Here is a 24,656-nt window from a genome sequence, read left to right as displayed (position 1 = left end):
TTTTGAGGAGCCAAACATAATGAAGACTTTGCGCAGTAACTGTAAATGGTTGTGATGAAATTAAATGAAAACCTCTTGTGCCTTTTCAACGGCTCTGTGAGGCGCACCTGTCCAGACCAGTAGAATCACTAAATTCACTCAGCAGCTGACATTTCCTCCACACAAACCCTAGAGGGAGCCAGAAGATTATAGGATTTTCTCAGAACAGACAGTAGTATCTTAAACACATCTGTGATGTTTCAGTAAGAAATGTTTTTTTGTTTTCAAAAAAACAAAAGTTTTTAACTTTAGAAATCTTCTTGCAAACATGTTTGACTTGGTGAAAGTTCTTTTGTTTCAGAAGTTGGAATATGAGCTTTGAAGTTTGAGGCACTAAGCACTTTTTAAATGAGATTTTTATTAAAGTAAATGATGTATGAGATACATTTGAAGTATTTTCCACTCTTGGGGAACTCTCCTGAAATAACTGAGTCACCTCCCTGACACTTATTTCACAAGTGTCTGTTTTTAGCTTTCATTAAGTGGCTCTGTCGTGACAGCTTACTGCATCATAACTATACTGTCAGAGTAAACAACAGGGTAATAAAATAAGGAATGAGTCAGCAGGCCTGTTTATTTACCCTTCAGCCCCACGATGCATATTGTGGCACGTCTACTTTCTGTTTCATAATCTGGAATATTGCGTAATGCCCTCAGGTGTCACGGAAAGGGTCCCGCGACGTGGCCGACCACATGGCGATCCAGATGGATGACTCGGACTCCATCACAGTGTCAGAGCAGAGCGAGCCATCAGCAGAATGTTGGCAGAACATGTACAAGCTGCTCAACTTCTACTCCCTCATCTCCGATCCCACTGGCATCCTGGAGAAAAGCTCCCCGGAGAACTGCCTTTCAGGTGGAAAAAAGCTTCCAGCACACATCCAATTCCACATTTCAGTTGTTTAGCTTAACTGTGTCTTTTTCATTATGCTTTACTCTTCGCTTTATTTTTAGAGGTTGTTACTGTCTTATAATCTGCACACTATGCTCTGCAAATCTGACTGACTTCCTTCATGATCACTGTTTTATAAACACCTTTTCATTCATTTCTCCTGTTTGTGACACGCCTATTTCAGTTTATCCTACTAGAATATTTTACTGCTGTAACAGAGGAGGCTATGAAGTAGTGACCATTCCTTCGGAGTGGGAGGATAAACTTTCCCAATTTAATAATAAAAAAAAAAAAAAAAGTGGTGCATCTGTCATCACCGATTTTATAAGTGAAAGTACAGAAGCAGTTTTTAATGTAACGTGTAAATCTAAATTCACAGAGACGGGACGTCACACCTCAGAGCCGTTCTGTAAAGTGATATTTGAGAATGAGCAGCAGGACCCCAACACGCCCAGCAAGCCTCCCGGTGCGGGTGGAAGGCGACGCAGCCTTGTGAGCTCCGAGCCTCAGCACGTCACGCTCATCGTGTTCGGCATCGGCATGGTGAACCGCACACACCTGGAGGCGGACATCGGCGGGCTGACCATGGAAGCAGAACTGAAGAAGATACATGGAAGTTTCACCCTGAAGGAGAAGATGAAAGGTTAGGCAGGGATTTTGACAGAGATAATGATTTTTCCATCTTTTTTTATGGTAGGAAAGATCCGATATGAAACTTTAGAAAGTCCCAAAGTAGATCGATGCAGGTGTGCAAAAAAAGGGAAGTTCCTGGTCAGTAGAAGTTTGGTTTGTTTGATCTGATCTCTTTTTTGGTGTTGTTGTGCCTGCAGATATTCTGCACCAGAAAATGACAGAGACGTGCGCATCGGCTCACATAGGAGGGGTAAACATCGTTCTGCTGGAGGGGATAACTCCTGACATTCAGTACGTGCAAACTCTCCTTCTGTTCAGCCTGTCGATTAAATATTTTAGCAGCTATTTAAAAAGAAACCAAGCGTTTTAATCGAAGTGCTTTGTTCCTGTCTGATCTTAACTGTATTGATCCTCACTCTCTCTCATTGTAATGTTTTTTTTTTCTTTTTTAATAATTCAGCAGGTGGTAGTGTTTTTCTTTTCTATTAGTTTGAATGTTTTCTTTAAAAATGTGTCGTTTTTTAAATTCTTAATCACAATTTTGTAAAGTGAACAACTTTTGCAAAATGTACTCTTATCAAAACAGTTGATTGAGTGTTTAAGTATAAACTCCATAAACACCTTTAAAAGCCCTCTAAAACATGGTTGTGTTAGTGCTCAGTGAGAACTATTTACAGGCTCCTGTCCAGCCAGTTAATTTTATTATGTTTTCTTTTTACTGCAAGCAATTTCCTCAAAAGGTAGCCAACCTAATCAGGTTGCAAGCCTTGTATTTATGCTTTTAGACAGGCCAGTGTGTCTCCACACTGTTTTGATTCAGTTTATTACATAAATAGATGGCTTACTTAAGAAATCCTCCCACTGTGAAAATAAAACTGAGACCTAATACTGTTTCCATAATGTACCTGCACACTCTGCCTGTTTTTAAATTTATGTGGCCAAGACAGTAGCATTCTCGAGTTGTTACTGTGATTGCTTATTTTGGCTCTTGTCCTTTTGACTCAAGCAAAAACAGTGTGCGAAGACAGCAGGTCCCAGTGCAGAAGTAAAACAAAACAATGGTGTCTGACATATCAGTGGCTTGTCAGAAGTTGTTGTTTTAGTGTTGCCTCCTAGATGCAGTTTAATTACGAGTATGTTCAGCTGTGGTTCTCTGAGCTGCCTGAGCTCATCTTTGTGTTTTAACTGCTTTGTTAATCCAGAGCCTTATCATAAATAACGTCTGAACTTCTAAAACATTTTAACAGTACATTTAATGTGAAAAATTGCTCTGACCTTCAAGTTTCTCAAATTATTTTACACTTTCTTCTTCTTCTTCTTCTTTTTAATTTGCTTTCTCTTCCAACTACTTGCCTAGACTGGAGGATTTCCCAACATCTCCCACCAGCACTGCTAAACAAGAGTTTCTGTATGTTTATGCTGCATTTTAGGGGACTCATTAAACCAAAAGCATAACTTCCTTAAATGTACATCCATCATTTGTTTCAGTCATCTGTTTACCACATCTGTTTTCAGTGAGCATTTACAATGATCTGTCCCCATTAAGTTTGTGTAAATGAAGCAACTGCCACCTGTGGATTATTGTTGCTGACTTTTTTTCTTCTTCCCCAAAACATAAAATCATCTGATTTCTTTCTCATCTCACTTTTTTTCTTATAAAATGTCAGAAAAATAAAAGCGAGTCAGTGCAGTATCTCTTTGTACCAGTGAGAAGCAGAAAAACTAAATATTTGAGACGCTGAAGCCAAAAAATGGTGTCTCATTATCTATTCAACTTTCTTGTATTTGTTTACAGCATCCATGTTCTCTTCTAATGTCATCAATCTGATAAAAATCTGCAGTCTATTAATATTTAGTCGACACGATATCATTTTCCTTTAGCTGAGCCAGCCAGGCTTGCAGACCGTACATTCTTTGTTATTCATTCATAGCGTCACTACCATAACCGCTCATTACGTCCCTAAAAAAAAACAAAAAACAAAAATGCACACACAAATAATTGCAGTCCTGAATTTGCATGGTGTTTCACTGTTTGGTGTCTAACCCCACCTTCATTCATAAGTCTACGTCTTCTCTATGATTGAGTTTTTTTTGCTCCGCTGCTTATTCCGGCTTCCTCTGTGTTTACAGAACGGTGGTCAAATGCAACATCGCCAAGTCTCAGGCCTTGTACAGCGCCCAGCGGGGTCTGAAGACCAACAACGCTGCTGTCTTCAAAGTGGGGGCCATCATGATCAACATTCCCCAACACCCGGCTACGCTGCACAGTATGATGGTCCGCAGCTCCCATCAGCTCTCCAAGCAAATCTCCGACCTCATCCGCCAGCCTTCTAATGCGTACGTCTGCTTCACCTATTCAGCTTTTCTCACAGCTTTTTTTTTCTCCCCACTTCAAAGTAATCAATTTCAAAATGTGCTCAACTTGAAACCATAAATGAATCCACCATCCAACACGTGCTGTCTCTGAAGTGTAATGTTTACTCATTCAGTTCGTAATGTCTACTAAACAGACACGTTACTACAGCAGGTCCACACTGTCGCCCGCCTTTAAAACCTGTGTGTGGTCTGTTTCCATGGTAATATGCTGAATTATGTTAATATATTTATAGAGTTGTAGGTGTGCTTTGGGTATTAAAGAACTTGTCTATAATTTGATTTTCGCTGGAATGGAAGTCAGTATCTGCAGAGTTGTGAAAAATAACACACACATAACTGAATCAAAGCATTAGCAGTGACTTTTCCATGTGCAGCTTCCTTCAACGCAGTTTACCTCATAAGGCTGGGTGGATAAATCGGAGGCGCTGCTTCCCAAATCCAGTCCAGACATTAACATATTACATCATCGCTTGAACATGTAACTATGTAGCACTTTTCTAGTCTCACTGACCAATCAGTGATTTCCACACACATTTATAAAACACTTTACTTTCTACTTAAGCACTGTATCTACCCACACACTGGCGGCCAATTTAGAATCATCAGTTTAATTAACATGGACATTTCTGACTGTGGGAGGAAACCCACACAGCCAGCCACCCTCCTGACAACACAGCACACATAATAATAAACATAAACTCTATCAGTATTCCACTTTTGAACAAAGTCTCATCCTATGGAAGTAATTAAATCATCTGAAAGAAAAACAGAAATATTAACAAGAGGAGATTATAAAAAGAATCAAACACGGTATTGGGGAACAAGGCGGCATTTATAAACACATAGCAAACATTCATTAATGGCTCGCAGTAAAAGAACGTTTAAGAAGGGATTTAAAAGGCGGTAAAGAAGTTGATGGATGTAAGTGGGATTAAGGCTATGTAATACTTTAAAAGCCAAAGTTGCGGCTAAAGTAGAAAGTCATGCAATCCTGACCTCATGAGTAATTGTTTTTATGTTTTTTAACAGCCAACCTCCTAATAGGGAGGACACCCCCACCCCGCAACCCTCTGACAAAGCATCCAGCATCAACCAGACCCCTGTCGAGGCCAACGAGTTCCCTCAGCTTCCCGAAGGCCTGGAGAAGAAGCCCATTGTCCTCAAGTTCAGCGCCATGATGGATGGCATCACCATTGGCGCAGCCCTGCTCCCATCACTGAAAGCAGAGTACAAGATGGGCCGCATGAAGAGCCACGGCATGACGGGTGTGTGAAAATATATCTGATACAAACTTCTGCAATATTTATTTAAAATAATCGTTTTCCTCCCAGCCTTTTGTACCAATTTGCTGAGGTTAATGAGTCATGATATTCCTTCTCTCACCAACTTGTCTTTAGGAGCACAAACCAGTTTCACGTTTGAGTTGCCGAACCACAAACTTTGCTTCCAATCAAAAGTGTCCCCGGTGGACATGTCCCAGCACACTATGTCGCCATCAGCCAGCCTCACGCTGCCGCCGGTTACAATGTCGGGAGAGTACATCATGGAGGATCACGATAGTCACTCAGACCAGGGCTGGGCACCAGACGACTTCCCAGCAAAACAAGGAAACTACCTGCAGGGCAACTACCTGCGATGTGTAGCTGAGGTAAAAAAGTTATAGCAGCAGGTGCTTTAAGTAAAGGCCTGTTGATTTACAATCTGCATTTTAAATCTTTAAAGTTTTGTTATTTGTAACATCTAACTGATCTTTGTGTTCACTGTCCTCTCTCGTGCACAGATTGGCTCTTTTGAGCACAACCTGACCACAGACCTGCTCAACCACCTGGTCTTTCTGCAGAAGGTTTTCATGAAGGAAGTGAACGAGGTCATTCAGAAAGTGTCAGGTAATGTAACGTAAACCTTCTGGTTTTTCATTATTATTCTAATTATTATCTTTTACATTTTTAGAGACTTACCAGAATCACAAACACGTTACAGTACTGTATCCTCTGTGCTGCTGCAGCAGCCGAGCTTTCCTCTTGGATCAATAAAGTTAATCTAATCTCAGACATCTGGCTTTTCCCCACAGCATTCTGTATCCTACAGCTGCTGCTTAAGTTGCTAAAAAATCGTTTTTCCTCAAATATCAATGCCCGATGCACTGCTACAAATCCACCCTTGTTTATTTCCACATTATTGATAGTATTTTGTTAAGCTCACCAAGCTTGATAGTAGTAGTGGTAGTTTTTTTTTTTTTTGCCATTTTAGAGAAAAGAATAACGATGGAGGCGCACATTAAAGAGGAAAAGCTGCAATTGAAGACTACAGCAGATTAATACTTGCACATCTGCCTCCGGTCCACATTGCCACAATTCAGCTATGTTTTATCCAGCTTGTGTGTGACCTGTAAGGTGTGTGTGTGTTCTGTTCTGCCAGGAGGAGAACAACCCATCCCACTCTGGAATGAGCACGACACCTCAACAGATGCAGACAAACCCAAAATCCTGCTTTATTCTCTCAGCCTCAGGTTCAAGGTATCTGATGTTCAGTTTGTTTCAGAAATGCAAAATTATTCTCTTTGGGAGAAGCTTTGTGTTGTTTTGAAGGGATGAAACCAGTTCAAGTTTTCTCTGTGGAGATTTTATTGTTGTCTTCGTGTTCACAGGGAATCCAGATGACAGCAACCACTCCCTCCATGCGAGCCGTGCGCTTTGAGACGGGCCTGATTGAGCTCGAGCTGTCCAACAGAATCCAGTGCAAGGCTCAGGCTGGAGGCAGCAGCAGTTACCTGAAACTCTTTGGAAAATGTCAAGTTGACCTCAACCTAGCCCTTGGACAGATTGTCAAGCACCAGGTACAAATGAAATCCTGCACGTATTCTCAAGCAGTTCGTCTTACTCAGCATACAGACACAGAATCCTCACTTCTTAACAGGTCCCGTTCATCCCGTGCTTTATCGTATCAGATGAAGTCAATTCAATTCAATTCAATTTTATTTATATAGCACTAAATCACAACAACAGTCGCCTCAAGACGCTTTATATTGTACAGTAGATCCTACGATAATAGATGACTATTTGATTCCTTTTCTCACTTTCACTTTAAAGGTGTATGAAGAAGCTGGCTCGGATTTCCACCAAGTGGCATACTTCCAAACTCGGATTGGTCTGCGGAATGCTCTGCAGGAGGAAATCAGTGGATCCACTGACAAAGAGGCTGTTCTCATCACCCTCAACAGGCCAGTGGTTTTCGCTCAGCCCGTGGCATTCGACAGAGGTTAGGATTCCTTTTTTTTTCTATCTTTGGTGTATAGGTCTTTTAAAACATGGGCTGCATGATATTTAATCTGTGTTTAAAGGTGATGATTTTTCTGACGTTCAAAGTTTCTCACAGCTTTCTTGACTGAAGCAGGATCAGAAGCCTCATTATGTACAATGCAGTACAGCGGGTGATACGTTATCCTTGAAGTCAGACTTTTCTTAACGTGGCAGCTTTATTGTTAAAGTTACTTTGGTAATTAGAGTGGGCATGTCCTTTATGAAAGTGTGTGTGTGTGTGTGTGTGTGTGTGTGTGTACACGTGTAATAAAGTTTAGTAAATGGATGTGACAGCTTAAAAGCTGTGACTATGTGAGGAAAGAACACAATGTAATGTGTTGTTGGATCCTTATTAAACCTGTCTGGGATAATTTGTTCCAAGTGATTACGTTTTTGCTTCTTTTCCATGTGTTTAAAAGTTGCTGCTACTAACTGATGTTGCAGTTAATGTAATAAACTCAAAACATCTACAGCTGGAAGCACCTGCTGAACTTCAGCTTCTGTTAACATTTTGTCAAACTCCCATTATACATTATTCATTGTTAGTGTGTCTGAATAATCTGACCCATCAAACACTTTGTAGAAATTTTAGAAACATGTCTGTCTGTTAAGATGACTCCGTCAGTCTTACTTAGTCTGGTTTAATAAGACTCAGACATGTAGCTGACATATTTAGGTGACATTACTGGAGAAAGACTTTCTGTTCCTATTAATGTTGTTGGGTAACACTGAACAATCAACAGTATAAAGTATAGGTTTTAATGTTTTTATACTGTGTAACATTATTTCACACTTTGATGCCAATTCCAACACTGGTGGGTAAAGTGGGATGGGTGTGTGATTTTATTTAAGCTCTGGGAAAAACAGATTTTCCTTATTTAGATCCATATTTGGAGTTTTTGGTTCTTTAGCATCTCAAAATTTGATATAAATTACTTAAATGACATGTTAGATCTTATTTAATGTTTATTCATCCCACCACTGTGCTCTTCTGCAGCTGTGCTCTTCTGGCTAAACTACAAAGCTGCATATGACAACTGGAATGAGCAGCGTATGGCCCTCAACAAGGACATTCACGTGGCCACAAAAGAAGTGGTGGATAAGCTGCCAGGCATTCAACAGACCTCCGCCCAGGCATTCAGCACCCTCTTTCTGCAACTGACAGTCAATGACCTGGGTATTTGCCTGCCAATTACCAACACATCTCAGGTAATATGCTATGACTGAGTCTCCCAAGTGTCATTGGTCAGTCCCTTTGAGCGTTAGATTGTTTTCTTATAAATAATCTTATATATTTTTAAGTTCGGTTTAGGATATAAAGTGCACAACTTATTTTGTTTTGTAAAAGTTTTAATATATGCTGACTTGAAATACACACTTTGAAAAGTTATAAAAAACAAAAATCCCCAACAAGGTGCTCTGCTTGTGGCTCTATGGCTTGCTTCCATCACTGCTGCTTTTTTCAGATCATCCAAATTTGAATGTACTGATGAATCTACTAGTATACTGATCGCTAGTAGATGCCACAATCTGCAGTAGTTTTCAACTACTACAAGTTTTGGAAGACATTGATTTCCTATGTCTGCAAATACTCACTCACCTAGTGTAGCAGTAGGTAAACTGGAAATGCAGACTGCTTGCCTTCAAAGTAAAACTAGTTTATGTTGAAACATGTTGGTTACAGTCATAAGACACTGTCTTTACTTTGAAGGCTGCTGATTCCACCAAGCAGCAGCCAGCAACTTGCAGCAAAAACACTTGCTAACTGGTTAGACAATCCACATTTTTCCCTGGCTTCGGGAGATTTCCAGCTCAACACCAACCAGTCTGCAGGCATGTGAGACTGATGCCAAACTAACAGCCTTAAGAACTGTTCAGTGATGTTGAGCTACTCTTATCAGATCTTATGTCAGTGCCTCCTCAACAATTGCTGTAAATCTGTATACAGTCCCAACAGACAGGCTTCCTCACAGTTACTTTAAGTCAACATGTGCATGTGCATATTGGGTGTCCTATTTTTTTTTTTTTTTTTTTTTTTTTTCTTTCTCTTTTTTTTGGAAGTGTGTCCTATATTTTACTGTACTCATTCATCATAGTTTGAATTATCCTTATTCTACTTTGCATGCTAGGATTGGAAAGATTTCAGATGCAGACAGTTATGTTACACTTATTTCCATAGAGAGGACAAGAACCAGTTACGGAGGGCACAAACTCTGAAGCTGGGGCCAGCTCTTCAGCAGGCCAGCAAAGAAATGCACGAAAAGTAACCAAAAGTTTATTACATCTCTTGGGATGGCTTGGTGTGAGGTGTTGACTGATACTGAGTGACGCTCTTCTATAAAACCTGTCACACTGCAGTATACTGCATCATAGGTGCTTTGTGGTTTAAAAAAAAAAAAGCTTCTCTAACGGCGGCATAACAAGTAGTGAAGCTCGGGCTGGTGTTTGAGGTGTGTTTTCATAATAAAAGTTATGCCTGTTGGTATCCAGAGTATTGATTATGTGAGTGCTTTTAAGTTATGTACGTTTCTATATGCGAGACTAGATTAAGAATATAGTTAGGTGCAGTGTTGCACATGGTGGGCTCTCTCTACGCTTGTATGCATGTGGTATTTTGCATTGGCTTATATCTGGGATCTTGTAATAGCTGCCCCAAAATTGTGGTCTGATTATTTTCATCCAGCTGATTGAAATGGGCTAGTAAATAGTTCAGATACAGATATATGTATTTTCCTAATGATAATGATCAGACTGCTATTCTGGGACTAATGTCAGGTTAATCAAATTCATGTAATTTGGATGTGTGGGTTTCTGTTTGTTTGTTTTTTCTTCTTTAATCACTGATTTTCTGCATTTGAACTTGAAATGTACTGAAGAGCTTGGTAACACTTCACTCAGAGATAGATTTATGTCAGTAGCACTTAAACTTGTTCCCTCGAAGGTTTTAAAGTGGACCTGTCTTGTTAAGCTTTTGACTTATTTTCAGGTGGACTTGAATATTAAACATGCTAAAATAACAAACAAAAAAGTTTCAGACCTTTTGGATCTTTATGATGCCCAGTCTTTACGATACACAGTTCTGGCTCCACTCTTTCACCTGCCATTCAAACCTTCCGTTGGTGAGTTTTAGGCCATAAGAATAAAGATGCATTAAAGAGACGGTGCAAAGGGTGTTAAACCAGCTTGTGTGTGGAGACAGACTATACAGAGGCCAGAAAGATGTAAAAAGGATTATTTGTTTTGTACCGTGAATCATGTATAATCTAGAGTCCAAGCTAAAATGTTTAGAGCTGGAAATAAGCATAGCAAATCCCCTTTAATGTGCAATAATTTGCCATTGTGCTATTGTTCTTAATATTTGGTTAAGTTGATGACAGCTGTACAGAATGAAGTGTTGCCAACGCTTCCTTTTCCAAACAAATGGAGGTGGTTTGCCTTTCCTTGTACTCTCCCCCCTTCTCCTCTCTCCCTTGAGGCCAGAGTAACCTTTCTCCCTGCCATTCCACCAGGCCAATCACAGCATAGATTTTGACACGGGCTCTGCGCTGGTCCTGACCATCGAGAGCACACTGATCACCGCCTGCTCCTCCGAGTCCCTGGTGAGTAAAGGACACTTCAAAAATTTCTGCATCCGCTTTGCCGAGGGCTTCGAGACCTCCTGGGACGACTGGAAGCCTGAAGTCCGGGGAGACATCGTCATGAATGCTTGTGAGTGACACAGTTTATGCAAATGTTTTTATCTAAGTGTTGCAGAAAGCCATTTCAAATACAAATTCTGTACTGTGTGAGCCCGTTCACATTTGATTTGTGAGCTAGTGGGCAGAAGAAGACTGTCAGTGTGTCTCTATAGAGATCATGAAAGATATTTGTTTGTATGTACTTGTGTGCAGGTGTAGTCCCTGACGGTACATATGAAGTGTGTTCCAGGACTACAGGGCAGCCCTCTGCAGGCAAGTTCTTTTAACTGTGCTCTGGTCTATTAAATATAGATCACACCCTAGAGCTGCACAATGATATTGAGACTGTGTGGAAAATTTTATTATTTATTGCATTAATTTTCCCAACATCATCCACTGTTTTCCCTCTCACTCCTGGCTTCCTTTTCACCAAAACAGAAAGCAGCAGCGCTGGTACCTGGACTCTCAATGTGCTTTGGAAGATGTGTGGAATCGCCGTTCACATGGACCCCAATATCGGCAAGCGCCTCAACGCTCTGGGCAACACGCTGACGTCCCTGACGGGCGAGGAGGACATAGACGACATCGCCGATCTGAACTCTGTGAACATGGCAGACCTTTCAGATGAGGACGAAACCGACTCCATGTCACCCACCACGCACATGGTCAGACACCGCTCAGTTCGTTTTTTATTACAGTTTAGTTTGAATTCGGAAGATTGCTAAAGAGTAATTGTGTATTTCCGCCACAGCTGGATTCAGTCGTTCTTTCACAGCCTGACTTTAACGAGACCCGAGCAGCTGTTGCATCAGTCAGATCAGATGGTCTCCTTTAGAAGTTAGAAAGTTCTCAAGAAATATCTAAAAATATATATTTCCAGTGTTGAAAGTTGTGAAAAGAAAAACTCTAAACTGAAGTGGGAATATTCAGCTGTTGAGTTTACTGCCAGTCAGTATCGCAGGTTCAGAAGAAGAAGTTCAACATTTAGGGAAATGCATCTATTCTCTTATTTTGCAGCTGGTAATATGAGAAGATAAGTACCACTGTGGTGTATGTAAATTAGATAACAGACTGCAGCAGCAGCTGTTACCTTAGTTTGATGCAAAGACTGAAAACAGGGAATGTGTTGATAACTAAAGCTGCCTCTAAAACAAATTGGTTTGGGTTGTCTGGGGGGCTGTTATGAGTTTCTGCTGGTTTCCAGCAGCCTCACAAGATTGAGGTCACAGCTCCCAGCTAAGAAACACTCAGGCACGTAACCCCTCAGTAAAACAGCAAATTGCTGTTTTTTCTCCTCTTTGGTTTTTGCACAGATTAAACAAACTGATAAAATGTGTTAGTTTGGGTTCTTTAGGACTGCCTATATTCTCCTTCACTAAGCTAACCAGCTGCTGTTCATTGTGGTGTCGCAGGTAAGCTCTACGATATCTTCTCATCGTGCTGTCGACAGGATAGTGTTTGTGGATTTCTAAAATGTTGAACTATTCCTTTAATAATGCATCAGTCCGTTTGAACAAATCCTACCTGGCTTGCATTTAAAAAAAAAAAAAAGCTTCAGAAGGCAAAGTCTGACCCAGGCTGTTCCACCTTTCCATTCACCTGTCCCTGCTGTTATCTACAGACTCCAGAGTTCAGCCCTCGGCTGACCTTAAGGAAGCGTCTGGTAAACCACATCCTGGGCCTCAGCCCCAGGCCTCAGAGCATATCTGTCCCCATCGACTACTTAAACTGTGCATCTCCTTGCCTACCAGGCAGTGGCAGAACCCAAAGACCCCTCTCCTGGGCTTGTGTATGTAGCCGCCCGCAGTGTTAAACTTTTCTCCAGGCTGGTTGAATCACTTACAAGGTCACATTTCAGGCACTTGCACTTAAGTGATGAAGGCTGTGGATTCCAAAATTCTGAGCTGTGTTATTTGCTTCCACTGCCCTCCTCATTAAGCTTCAATGATGGGTGAAAAGAAGTAGATTAGTGGCCCATAATTCCCTTTGGCAATAAAGCTTTGTTTCCTTCTTTCACTAGGAGTTGTGGTGGTGGTGGTGGTGGTGTCTCTTATTTGTGACATGGCTCCTGGTGTGTGGATAATTCTACAGATAAACTTCTAATGATTGAATCACAAAAATGCACCTTTTAATCAGAAACTGGGACATCGGGACGATGGATTCTTATTGCACAATCTGTTGATCAGAAAGTTTGTCACAGTTGTCAGTCAGTTTAACCACATCTGTGTGTTTCCATGTGTGTTTGGTTTCCTGCTTTGGTGCAACAGGAGGCGGTTGACCCCAGAAGGCCCATGGTGTCAGGAAACCAGATAATTGATGCTCGTGGGAGGAAGTTCACAAAAAGGGTCATTGACATCCGAGAACTGAATGAGCAAGCCAAAGTCATCGATGACCTCAAGTAAGACTCCAGCTTTTTGTAACTGTTCTGTTTAAAGAGTTGCAACAACTAAGTGACTAGCCGTGTCCTCTTCTTACGAACGCAGGAAACTGGGGGCCAGCGAAGGAACCATCAATCAGGAGATTCAGCGCTATCAACAGCTGGAGTCTGTGGCCGTCAAAGACATCAGGAGAGATGTCAGAAAGAAGCTGCGTCGCTCCAGCATGAGGGTGAATCCCCCGTCTCTTTACCTTCCCCGAGTAGAAGTGCATTCGCCACAGCACCTTAACTTAAAATAGCATGAAATCATGCTAGGGTGTTAGTCATGTTTATCCTTTTATGGACCCGTTTGTAGCTGTGTTTGTTCTTTCCCAGGCGGCCTCTCTAAAGGATAAGTGGGGTCTTGGCTACAAACCAAGCTACAACCGCTCCAAAAGCATCTCAGCGGCAGCAGGCCGGCCACCTCTAAAAAGGATGGACAGACAAAGGTAACAAAGAAGGGCAGCAGGAGGCACCTTCCCTGGTATCAGATTATCATAGAAATGACACCATTAAGGGAGCTTCACTGTAAACAAACAGGACCATGTGACCTCTGTCTCACTTCTCTGCTGCTGCTGCTGCCATTATGTTTTTCAAACATTTTCCCATTATCTTGCTGACAAAGAGGGACAGAGTGACTCACAAATTAGAATGTAGTGAAGAGGAAGTGCTCATTGCATTTTGTTTATAGTAATTATGCAGATTATCTCAGGATTAATGTAGTATTGATATTCAGGCAGTTCAGACCTTTCACAGGAGAAAAATATTTACTCTGGAGGGGTCAACAAATGCTCAACAATGACTTGAAATGAATCGTACTAATAACAGGCCGGGCTTTGACAAGTGTTGGCTGATTAAATGCCATATGTTCTGAAACAAAATCAAATAAAAATGAGATCCTCACAATGTTGGCTTCAGTTCCAGAATCGGAGATGTGGATGCAGATTTCCCAGATATCCGTGTGGACGTGTCCTCTCCGGCACCACGGGTCACCTTCAACATCCAGGACACGGTAAGCCTGCCTTCTTCATGTGTCAGATATCCATTGCTGTAGCACATTAATAGATTGCATTGTACCTCTTAATTGATTTATTTATAAATTAAAGCATTTCCAAACAAATCAATATTCTGTTTTTTGTTTTTTTAGTTTTGTGCAATTTTATATGCGATCATCTGCATCTCATCCATCATTTACATGTTTGTTTGTTACCATAACTGATCTCTGTTACAGCTGATTTGTACAGTATGTTGCAGTAGAAACAGAGGGATGAACTCTTGTTTTAAAAATAACTCTTCTGTCCAATTAAAGATTAATAATCAGGCTTTGGAGTCTGCACCTGTCAGTCCAGGAGATATATTCAAGGTATATGGTCCAAGAATAAAATTTAAAAAATGAAAATACATAACCAACGCTGATCAAAAACTTCTGTTTCCTTCTCTCCTCTGTGATTACCTTGACAGTGCTGACAGGATTTTGAATATGCAAAATCAAAACAGGATGATAAGACGGGAACTTTCGGCTATATGCAGTAGACATTCATTTGCATAATAAGTTAGATTTTGATTTATTACTGGTGCATGAGGATCATCCGGATTTATAATAAAACCTACTATTCCCTTAGCTGCTGAGTGTGAGAGTCAGCAATTCATCCCTGCTTTTATTTAGAATGACCTCAACCCAAGAAAGTTCTCAGAAAATCAATTGTTTGCAGAATAAAAACACTTTACAGTTGAATTGCTGCTTAATGAATTATAGTTTCACACCCCACACACACTCATCCTGTCTTGAAACTGCATAAAATAATCCAGCAGCTTTTTTCTTTTTTTTAACCTTAGTATATTGAGTGATTTCTAACAACTATGCATGGGTGGCCACTGAGTCACAGTCTGTCGGCTTTTGTTTGTCTCAACAGCAGGTCCTTAATCGCCCCCAACAATACCAAAAACTTCACGAGGATAAAATAAATAATACGTTTAATATAAAGTCACCAGTTTACCTTTTAAAATGCCACAATCACAAATAATAACTCAGACATTCTGGGGAAAAGAATCCATTCTCTTTAACCCCACATCCCTGAAGCGGCATTTGTGGCTCATACTGTGAAGACGGCAGTCATGTGTGTTGAGGAGAATAATAACTATATAAGAAAACTTGCTTATTATTTGCGGGCGTGACTGCAAACATAAACTGCAAACAACTTTCATAACTGTGGCTCCCAAACCTTTTTCAGACAATCCTCTCTCTTCAGAAGCCACAAGAAAGTTCCCTCCCCCTACCCGACTGTTTTAATTACTTATTAACAATTTTTTTTAAAAAGTCCAAGTGAAATTTTAGGGTTAAACAGGTGGTCACAGGCATGTGTGAACGTCACATAATCCATCATAAAAGATGATTTTATTTAAAAAAAATCATTTATTTTTACTTAATTTTAACAAAACCAAGAGATTGAAGTCTTATAATGAAATGGTGACCTTATTATGTAGTTGCCAAGCAACCTGTAGCCACTTAAAATATTCGTCAATAGCGTAATCAAAATTCCTTTGATGACATGAGTTATTTAATCTCCCAAAGGAGCTTTCGTTGGGTTTATTTGCTCAGCACTGTAACTGAATGGTGATGAATCTGTTGTGCAGTTGTGTTATTTTCTTGGTGAGTGTAAATCTTTCTCTTTTTTTTTTTTCAATAAAATCATTAACGGTGAAATTGATAACAATAATCCTGATATTAATTAAAAAATTATAGTAATCTCTAACTCTTTGATGAAAGAACAAGACTTGCTCAATAAATCAATACCACATTCATATAAAACTCTATATTGTCCTATAAGGAGTATTTGTGTCGCAGATGGATTATTTCTAATTTAACTGATGCTCACCTCTGTCAGTGTGTTTGGGATCTGTTGACCCTACACAAATGGGCTTTGTCCCTGGCTGTCATAAGGATACTTCTACACTTTCTTGGGCATTTTTCTGTTGTCACCATCTTGAGACGGGGTATGTCATCTACTCATCCTCATCTTCTTCCTTTGTTTCAAGCTGTCATTCCTCTTCACAGAAAGTGCATGACCTCTGAGCTCCTCGGTGAACCGTTGCAGGCAGTAGTGTTCTGCCTCTGGACCTGCAGAAGTAAAAGATTAAATTTGATTTGAGGAGTAAACACAAATTTCAGAACTGATCAGTTAAACTAATTAATAAGGTCCAGTCTACAGAACACTACTTCCTTTTTTGGGTGGATTTCTGCTGAAGACATCAGCTCCAACTCTCAGATTCCCTGGATCGATGTCTCCACGTAGGAACAAATTTAGACAGACATTAAACCATTTCCTGTGTGAGTTTGACCTTTTGTCCTTTTCTAAAGTTCCCTGAGGAGTCAGAGGGGGACCTGTCGACAGTCTCCATTGACGATTCATCCCATCCTCATCACCTCCATCTCCATCCCCTATCTGTTGTCGATGGTCATCACTCAGTTTTCAGTGCCCCCGCCACCCCTGCTGTCTTCTCACCCACACTTCCCTTCCAGCATGACGACATAAGGCGCGATGACCTGTCCTCTTCCTCCTCGGAAGACTCGGACAAGGACGACTTCGAGCATGACAGACAGCAGAGCTATCGAAGGCCTGTGTGAGTTTATTGCGTTTGTCAGTGCAGGCGTACTTGTTATGACAGTTAGGAAAAGAAAGCGCCATTAATTTCTTTTTTGTCTAAAAAAGAAAAGCTTTTCAATTTTCAGCATTCACTAAACGGTGCTGTCCTCCCTGATTCTCAGCCAAACGTCTCAGAGAAAGTCCTCGGGCTTTTCTGCTGTGAGTCAGTTGTTCAGTGAGCGCTGGCCAGGCACTCCTGCCAACCGCAGCTTCAGTGGCCCAACGACGGAAAGAAACATCGACTTTGAGCTGGATGTCCGTGTGGAAATCGACAGCGGGAAGTGCGTCCTTCACCCTACTACTCAACAGCCCGAGCACGAGGATGTTTCTTTGAGGAGGTGCAGTAAAAAGTTCATTTCTCAATCTGGGAAATGCAAACTCCTATTTAAAGTTGGTCTCACATTTCCTCCCAAATGTAGTATTAAGCGTAGATTAAATCAGACTGTATATTAGCAGAAGTACCTGAACAGCTGTGATGATTTATCCTCACTGGACAGAAGAAATGAGACATTCTATATTCAGATCAGTAATTTGGGTTTTATAGGAGCTGTGAGCGCAGCCTCCGAAACCTGGACCAAGAATCTCCTCCCAAGAAGAAGAAGCTCCAGCCCAACTACCCCTCTTCCAGCCATCTCCTAGCTGGAAAGAAGTGTCCCTCCACTCTGCCGACCAAATCCAATGACTTGGAGACTACAGTTTTCTACATTCCAGGAGTGGACGTGAAGGTCAGATTCTCCTACATCATCCAAACTGCCAAGGGTTTCTTTTGTGCTTTAAATAATTATTTTTTCCTTTATTTTTCCCTGCAGTTGCACTACAACTCAAAGACCCTGAAGACGGAGTCACCCAACGCCTCGCGTGGATCCTCTCTCCCTCGCACTCTCTCCAAAGAGTCAAAGCTGTATGGTATGAAAGATAGCGGCCCTCCAAATCCTCCCAATGCTGTCCAAAGCAAGACTAACTCGCTCCTACCTCCCCCGCCCCCACCTATTCCATCAGGTACTGAGCATTCCCTCATTTAATTGCATGCCCTTCTACCATCCATAATCGCCGACACTAGAGTGCCACGCCTCTTCGATCCGATGATTTAAATCTACACGTGGACCGTCCAAATCAAATGCATGCGATTCCATCCCTTTTTATTTTTTTATTTTTTTAAAGGCATGGATCTAGAGGGCACCCTTTGATCAAACGGGTTCATGCATATTGATGCGCCCCACAGAGGGAGAGACTCAAAAAGACAGTTTAAAAGAACCTCTGTTAATATGATTCCAGTTTATTTGAAGTTCAAGAAACAAACTTCTGAAAGTGCTGTTAGAGTGTGGAGATGACTTTAACTTTCATGTGTCTTTGCAGCTAAAGGTAAGAGCAGTGGAGGGGTAAAGACGGCCAAGCTGTATGCCTGGGTGGCCCTCCAGACCCTGCCAGAGGAGATGGTGATCAGCCCCTGTCTGCTGGACTTTCTGGAAAAAGCACTTGAGACAATTCCTATCACTCCAGTGGACAGGAACTACACAGGTGTGTTTTTAAAACCAGTCCTTTGGGACAGTGTTCTTGGAGGAATTGTGTGTCTTGATATTCATAGTAAACTTCTTCTGATGCCTTTCCATCAGCTGTGGCATCCCAGGAGGAAGACATGGGTCAGTTTGATACAGTGGAACAGCTCGAGGAATCGACCACCTCCCTGGTTTCCTCTTCAACGTCGGCATACTCCTCCTTCCCCGTGGATGTGGTTGTCTACGTCAGAGTCCAGGTACTGATGAGCTGTCATTCGTGCAATTTCTTCAGAGCTGCTTTGGAATTTAAGTCGACTGTTTATATAAATAATAATTAATGTGTTACATGTAAGAAAAAACTAAAAGCACAAGGAAAGTATTATGACAAATAACAATTACAAGTCATAAATTTACACTAAAATGAGAATTTTAGTGTATGAAAACATCTACTGTCTTCTGTTTCCAGCCCTCTCAGATCCGCTTCAGCTGCCTGCCAATGTCCAGGGTGGAGTGTATGCTCAAACTGCCCTCGTTAGACCTGGTCTTCTCCTCTAACCGTGGAGAACTGGAGACCCCGACAGGAGCCCATGTGACAGACGGGTCACACCAGCCCTCCTCAACTCCACCCGGGCAGCATATCCCCAAACCACCTCCCAGCAAAGGTATCTAGAGCATGACTTCCCCGTTTATTTTGGCAGAATAATGGCGCTCTAATGTGTGCAGAGATACGTGAACGAAACAGTCTTTTAAAGTCTTTCGCACACCGTGAGAATATCTATTAGCTGCCACTCCATGGCATGTCTGAGCCCTGTGTGAGTTAATGTTGCTCGCAGCATGTTCTCCTGCATTCATTACTCTTCTCTCCAGTCTGTCTTTATGCCAGATGATGCATGTTAAGATGCATCTCAGGTCTTGGAAATCTGTGAGTCACTAAATGCACAGGTTTGATAGCTGGTAGCTCACTCCTTTCCATCCTGAAATTGTGTTAGTGCTAATGCATTAGAGGATGTTAGACTTATATATATCACAAGTGTATAGTGCTGTTAATGAGTGTGTGACTGGATGATTTCTTTTGTCTCTCCTGCCCCCTTCCAGCATCTCCGTTGTTGGGGAGCCCTCTGGGCAGAAGCCGTCACAGCAGCAGCCAGTCCGACCTCACCGGGCCCCCGAGTAACTCCTCGGGCCTCAGCTTTACAGCCTGCATGTCTGACTTCTCCCTCTACGTCTTCCACCCCTACGGCGCCGGAAAGCAGAAATCTGCAGTCACGGGGTTGCCTCCGGGCCAAGGGCCGTTAGGTATGCTAAACATTTGTGTTATTCTTATCTGTTAAAGATACAGGACTGCATTTTATCCACTAATAAATGCACCTCTTGTAGATAGGATTGATGTAAAACAATTACATGCCAGCTGATCCCATCACCCATATCTCCTCCCCCTCCCGAAGGTACCGTGGATGAGGAGTCGACTTCAGTGACAGGAAGGAAAGACTCTCTGAGCATCAACCTGGAGTTTGTGAAGGTCAGCTTATCGAGGATGAGGCGAACAGGAGGCCCCACTTTCATTGAGAGCTTTATTCCTCCTAAAGGGGGTAAAATGGACACCACCCTCATCAACATCTCAGGTACACGGTCGTCTCCAGAGAAAAACACCTGTCCATTAGACAGATAATAACAATATTGGGAAGTTGACACAATTCCTGCAAAAGTTGAGGTATATTTATCAAATATATGCTTTCTGTTATGCAGCACAAAGTTATACAAAGTAAAAAGTTGTCAGTTTATTTTTGGGTTTATAGAAGAGTTTGCAACAGCAAAGGAAGGTGTTTGTCAAAGTGCAATGTTCAGGGGGGGACTTGTTAAAAATGGATTTTAGGGCAGAATTATCAAAAGCTGATTTGACTTGTGATTATTTTCAGCATTTTTATGTTCTCATGACTGCCCACATAAATACACTGAGCCATTTTAAGATGGCTGCTGAGTCGTGAGGCCTGCTTCTTGAAGGACTTTGCTCCAGCATGGTGCTGTGTTGATTCTGCTTTGATACTGAACCACGCAGAGCTTTGAAGATCCATATCTTCATGTTGTATCTGTCGTCTGCTAACGTGGGGGGACTGTCAAATATACTGTATGTTGAACTACTGGAACTGAACACTGCTAAAGCTGAGGTTTGTGCTGTTGTCAGTCCTTTAGCTTAGTTATGGTGTATATATAGAACTGGTTTTGCTGTGTGTTTAAAAATGATTCACTCTTTGCACTCTGCTTTTCATCAGTGCTTCTTTTTTTTTTTTTTTGTTACTTTTTAAGCCCCGATTTTCAGCCCATCACCTTTTCTTCTACGTCACAGTGTTGGCTTGTTAGAGGATGACGCACAAGCGAGTCAGTGTTGCTAATCCGCTGGTTAAAATTCCCACAATCCTTCTCTGTGCACAGGGAGAGTGGTAGGGAAATGAACACTGACGCGGACCATAAATCAGCTTTTAAGTGCATCACTTAAATTGCTTTTAAGGTAAAACATCAATCATGCAGTTGGGGGTGACATTTGGTAAGCAGCTGCAGTTTTTTAGAAGGGTTAACTAAACCTAAATTAAATTCTGAAAATAGGCGTAAGGCAAAGAATTTTAGTTAACTGGAATAAATCCGGTTGCATGTGTCAGCACGCACAGCCTGAGGAGTCCTGGGCAGATGTGCTTAACAAGACTGGGACTCAGTGTTTTTGTTGGCCATCCTTTCTGTGAACTGTCTCAAAGTTGTCCCAGCTCAGCAGGAACTTTCACAACGTTGTGTTTTTTTGGAACTCCTGCATAGTGCTAAATATTTCATGTTCACTAAAAGTGGGAATCGAGAAGCTTGCCCCTTTCTTTCTCTCTGTAAAGCAGTCAGAAATACAGCCAGAGTATATGAAGTGGAAGTGACGTACAACAGATGCAAACCCTTTCAGAGAATCATCTTTAAGGGATATGAAACTCTGTGTTGAGTACTCAATCATATCAGCAGCACCGTGGGAATGTACTCCAGCACAGAAGCAGGCTGTTGTGACCCCAGCTCATCGGAGGGTAACTGCAGTAACACAAACAACCAGATGGAAACAGCTGAAGGCAAAAATGTTATCTTTTTATGAAAGTGATGAATACAAACAGTGAAGCCAAGCAAAGCACAAAGTAACAAAAGAAGTGGTGAAAGAGCCATGGGCAAATGGTGCTCGTCAGAACAAAGAAATAAAGGGCTCCGAACTTGAATTCCATTTAAAATTTACCAACTGATTAAAAAGAAAATTGGAAAAATAGCGAAAGAGCTTTACGCCATTAAACAGCCAGATTAAACCCAAACAGTTAGAACAAGCAACCTTTACAATAAAGTTATTCAACAAACCCTGTCCGGTCTCCAGTGCACAACCTTTGCAACATGCAGCTGCAGGTATGCACGATAAGGTGTCTGCAAACTAGTAAAGAGAAAATGAGCATCTGGAAGCACAAACTGCTGACAAGCAAGTTAATAAAAAGAGAGACAATGACGAGCTGCTCATACCAAATCAGCCTCCCTGACTGACAGATCACAGCCACTTTTCAGAGCAGGTGTTGGAAGGGCTGGTGCACAGGCCTGGGCACCAGTCCAGTCATTCAGAGGCGGGCCAGAAGCAGCAGAAAGGCAGGATGTATGGTGAGTGTAGGCACCGATCCTGGAGAGCCTGCGTGTTCAAAAAGAAACACTCCAAAACGGTTAGCCACACTGTAAAAAGAGAGTGGGAACATCAAGAGCTCTAACGCAGGGTTTGAAATAGGCATCTCACAGTGAGTGCTTGAGCTGCTGAATGGGACATTTTACAAGCACATAAATGAGACTGAAGAATACGTCTTTCCAATCTGTGAGAGTAAGTGCATACTTTTCCCCCTGTAGCTTTTAGAACTGTGGCCTTATCCTGTGCAGTCTTATAAAGAAGTCTTTCACATGCTCACTAATGTGATATTCTTCCGTCAGCTGTGTGTGACATCGGCTCGGCTTCCTTCAAGTACGACATGAGAAGACTGAGCGAGATCCTGGCCTTCCCGAGAGCCTGGTATCGTCGAAGTATCGCCAGACGCCTCTTCCTGGGGGACCAAACCATCAACCTCCCACGTGAGTGCTCAGCGGTTGCACTCGGGTGTTGTGATGGCCGTGTGTTGTTTACGTTGCCGGCTTTTAAGTTGTTGTAGAATTTCAGCTTTTATGTGGCATCTGACACAGGGAACAGTGAGCTTTTCCAGGCTTCTGTCAGTGCTGATCTTTATTTGAAATGATCAACAAACTGATGTGCTTTTACTAAAGCGAGATATTGTTGGCTTCTATATAAATCTCTGCACTGCCTCTCAGATGGGTTTCTAAAAACAAAATCTTTAACTCGGTGCAGAAATGAGTGAACATTTCTCCCCAAAAATTCTGATATGAGCACCAACATCCACCTGCTAACCTCTGTGCATTTAGCCTTTTTTCATTTTTAATATCCTGTCTCACTGGCAGTCCTTTAGCAAACATTTCCTGCAGTCACTTTACGTTGACATTCACAAAGGTGTCCTTTACTTACCTCTTCGAACCTTTACTTCGCTCCAGCTTCCGGCCCCGCCACTCCTGACTCAGCTGAAAACGTCACCCATCACCTGTCCCCCGAGTCCAGCCGGAAAGCTTACTGGAGAACGTGGGACGGCAGCACCGGGACGCAGCACGTGCCCCAGTCCCCCAACGTCTTTTCGGAGCACTCCACCGGAAGCAACATGTCCCCAGGCAGCCTGGGGCACCTCAAGTCCCCTGCACCTGGTCGCACCAGGAGCGTCTCTGACTCCTCCGCTCCAAGGAGAGGTAACGGGGAACATTAAATGTCTTTTGTTACCGGAGTACGAATCTTCACACCCAAAAATCCAGATAAGGAAGAAAAAATAACTGCAATTAATTTTTTCCTATTTTTTTTCATTGTTTTTTAGATTCAGTCACAAAAACATCGACTCCTTCATTTGGTAAAAATGGGAAGGCAGCAGGTCAGCAGGGGTCGCCGTGGGAGACGCTGGTGGTGTTTGCCATCAACCTAAAGCTGCTCACCGTCCAAATGAACATGAGCAACGTGATGGGAAACAATACGTAAGTGCATCCAACGCTGTGCAAACACGTGCTAATAATTAGGATTTAATGGTTACTCTGGTAACTCAAACACAGAAGCGATTTAAAATTATTGACTATATTTTCATTTATAGAATATCTTGGCCACACTTGTCCAGTTTCACAAATCATGAAAAAAAAACATTAAAATCAAAAGAACATAAAAGAAACTTTAGGAAAACAAACACAAAATATCATTAAAAATGAATTAGCAGGGGGATTATGCACTAAAGGAAGAAAAACACTAATTAAATGGATGAGAGATAAAAATCTTTCATCTGAAAGTATCTCATGATTTTCAATCAAAGTATATTTTTTGGCTGCCCCACTTTAACGCTTGTCGATGGCTACAACAGACTCTCATCTCATCTCAACAAGAATCAATTGCCAACAACATATAAGTGCCTCAGAAAAGCCAGGCATTTTCACAGCCACACATCAGACAAAATCAGGCCTATTTACAACTACAAGGGTCTGTATTTTCTTTAGTATCCTAACAGGTGATGCAATCATTGAAACCAGCCTTACACTTAAAGTTGCTTTCAATATAATCCTTAGTTATCTTATACCCGGCCCTGTTGCAGTCCCTCAGTTCATATGTGGTTTGAAACCAGCTGATTTAGTTCCCTCCTGAGAGCCTGAGATGTCCACATTATATTATCCTTTCCTATTATGGTATCATTAAGATCCAAGAGGAGAAAAGCTATTGGAAGCTCTCTTATAGATTGGTCTGAATCCTTAAGTTTTTTGCTCGCATGCTGATCTAATTGTAGCAATTTTTGCTAGTGTAAGATAATGACTTAAGTGAAAGATTCCACGCTTGAACAGTAAATTACTGACTGGAAAACACTCTTCATCATGCATTGTAGCTCTAAAAGCAAAACTAAAGTTATAAATTTAACTTAAGAATGTTACTGTCTAAATAAAACATAGCCAACATTGTTTATTTACCTTTTTACTGCAGTAAACAGCTGTTAAACTGGTGTACAGATGCCTCTGGGGTGCTTCTCCTGCACTTCTTATCACCCTTTTTCGTCCACTCTTATGGGTTCAGTTTAAC

At 41.6% G+C, this 24,656-nt stretch overlaps 1 protein-coding gene across 1 annotated transcript in view; it reads left to right on the top strand.

Moving 5' to 3' along the window:
* bltp1 (bridge-like lipid transfer protein family member 1) overlaps nucleotides 1–24,656 on the top strand; it is a 77,417-nt gene that overhangs the window by 41,126 nt on the left and 11,635 nt on the right. Inside the window, exons 49-81 of the mRNA XM_085343478.1 lie at nucleotides 697–895; nucleotides 1,311–1,574; nucleotides 1,762–1,855; nucleotides 3,695–3,901; nucleotides 4,970–5,205; nucleotides 5,338–5,588; nucleotides 5,721–5,826; nucleotides 6,359–6,456; nucleotides 6,588–6,776; nucleotides 7,030–7,198; nucleotides 8,237–8,448; nucleotides 9,419–9,502; nucleotides 10,749–10,947; nucleotides 11,130–11,189; nucleotides 11,355–11,581; nucleotides 12,538–12,705; nucleotides 13,184–13,314; nucleotides 13,400–13,523; nucleotides 13,669–13,781; nucleotides 14,251–14,344; nucleotides 14,642–14,695; nucleotides 16,691–16,953; nucleotides 17,099–17,314; nucleotides 17,521–17,701; nucleotides 17,786–17,975; nucleotides 18,333–18,494; nucleotides 18,590–18,729; nucleotides 18,939–19,134; nucleotides 19,568–19,768; nucleotides 19,918–20,094; nucleotides 22,448–22,585; nucleotides 23,057–23,302; nucleotides 23,425–23,578. Coding sequence (XP_085199604.1) covers nucleotides 697–895; nucleotides 1,311–1,574; nucleotides 1,762–1,855; nucleotides 3,695–3,901; nucleotides 4,970–5,205; nucleotides 5,338–5,588; nucleotides 5,721–5,826; nucleotides 6,359–6,456; nucleotides 6,588–6,776; nucleotides 7,030–7,198; nucleotides 8,237–8,448; nucleotides 9,419–9,502; nucleotides 10,749–10,947; nucleotides 11,130–11,189; nucleotides 11,355–11,581; nucleotides 12,538–12,705; nucleotides 13,184–13,314; nucleotides 13,400–13,523; nucleotides 13,669–13,781; nucleotides 14,251–14,344; nucleotides 14,642–14,695; nucleotides 16,691–16,953; nucleotides 17,099–17,314; nucleotides 17,521–17,701; nucleotides 17,786–17,975; nucleotides 18,333–18,494; nucleotides 18,590–18,729; nucleotides 18,939–19,134; nucleotides 19,568–19,768; nucleotides 19,918–20,094; nucleotides 22,448–22,585; nucleotides 23,057–23,302; nucleotides 23,425–23,578 — 5,543 coding nt within the window. The remainder of the gene's footprint in view (nucleotides 1–696; nucleotides 896–1,310; nucleotides 1,575–1,761; nucleotides 1,856–3,694; nucleotides 3,902–4,969; nucleotides 5,206–5,337; nucleotides 5,589–5,720; nucleotides 5,827–6,358; nucleotides 6,457–6,587; nucleotides 6,777–7,029; nucleotides 7,199–8,236; nucleotides 8,449–9,418; nucleotides 9,503–10,748; nucleotides 10,948–11,129; nucleotides 11,190–11,354; nucleotides 11,582–12,537; nucleotides 12,706–13,183; nucleotides 13,315–13,399; nucleotides 13,524–13,668; nucleotides 13,782–14,250; nucleotides 14,345–14,641; nucleotides 14,696–16,690; nucleotides 16,954–17,098; nucleotides 17,315–17,520; nucleotides 17,702–17,785; nucleotides 17,976–18,332; nucleotides 18,495–18,589; nucleotides 18,730–18,938; nucleotides 19,135–19,567; nucleotides 19,769–19,917; nucleotides 20,095–22,447; nucleotides 22,586–23,056; nucleotides 23,303–23,424; nucleotides 23,579–24,656) is intronic.

This window comes from Diplotaxodon limnothrissa, linkage group LG19, assembly GCF_057381915.1.
Source record: "Diplotaxodon limnothrissa isolate DT_005_m linkage group LG19, D_limnothrissa_male_GT1.1, whole genome shotgun sequence".
Lineage (NCBI taxonomy): Eukaryota > Metazoa > Chordata > Actinopteri > Cichliformes > Cichlidae > Diplotaxodon > Diplotaxodon limnothrissa.
Note: the sequence above shows the minus strand (reverse complement) of the source record. Positions and strands in the feature narration are given on the sequence as shown.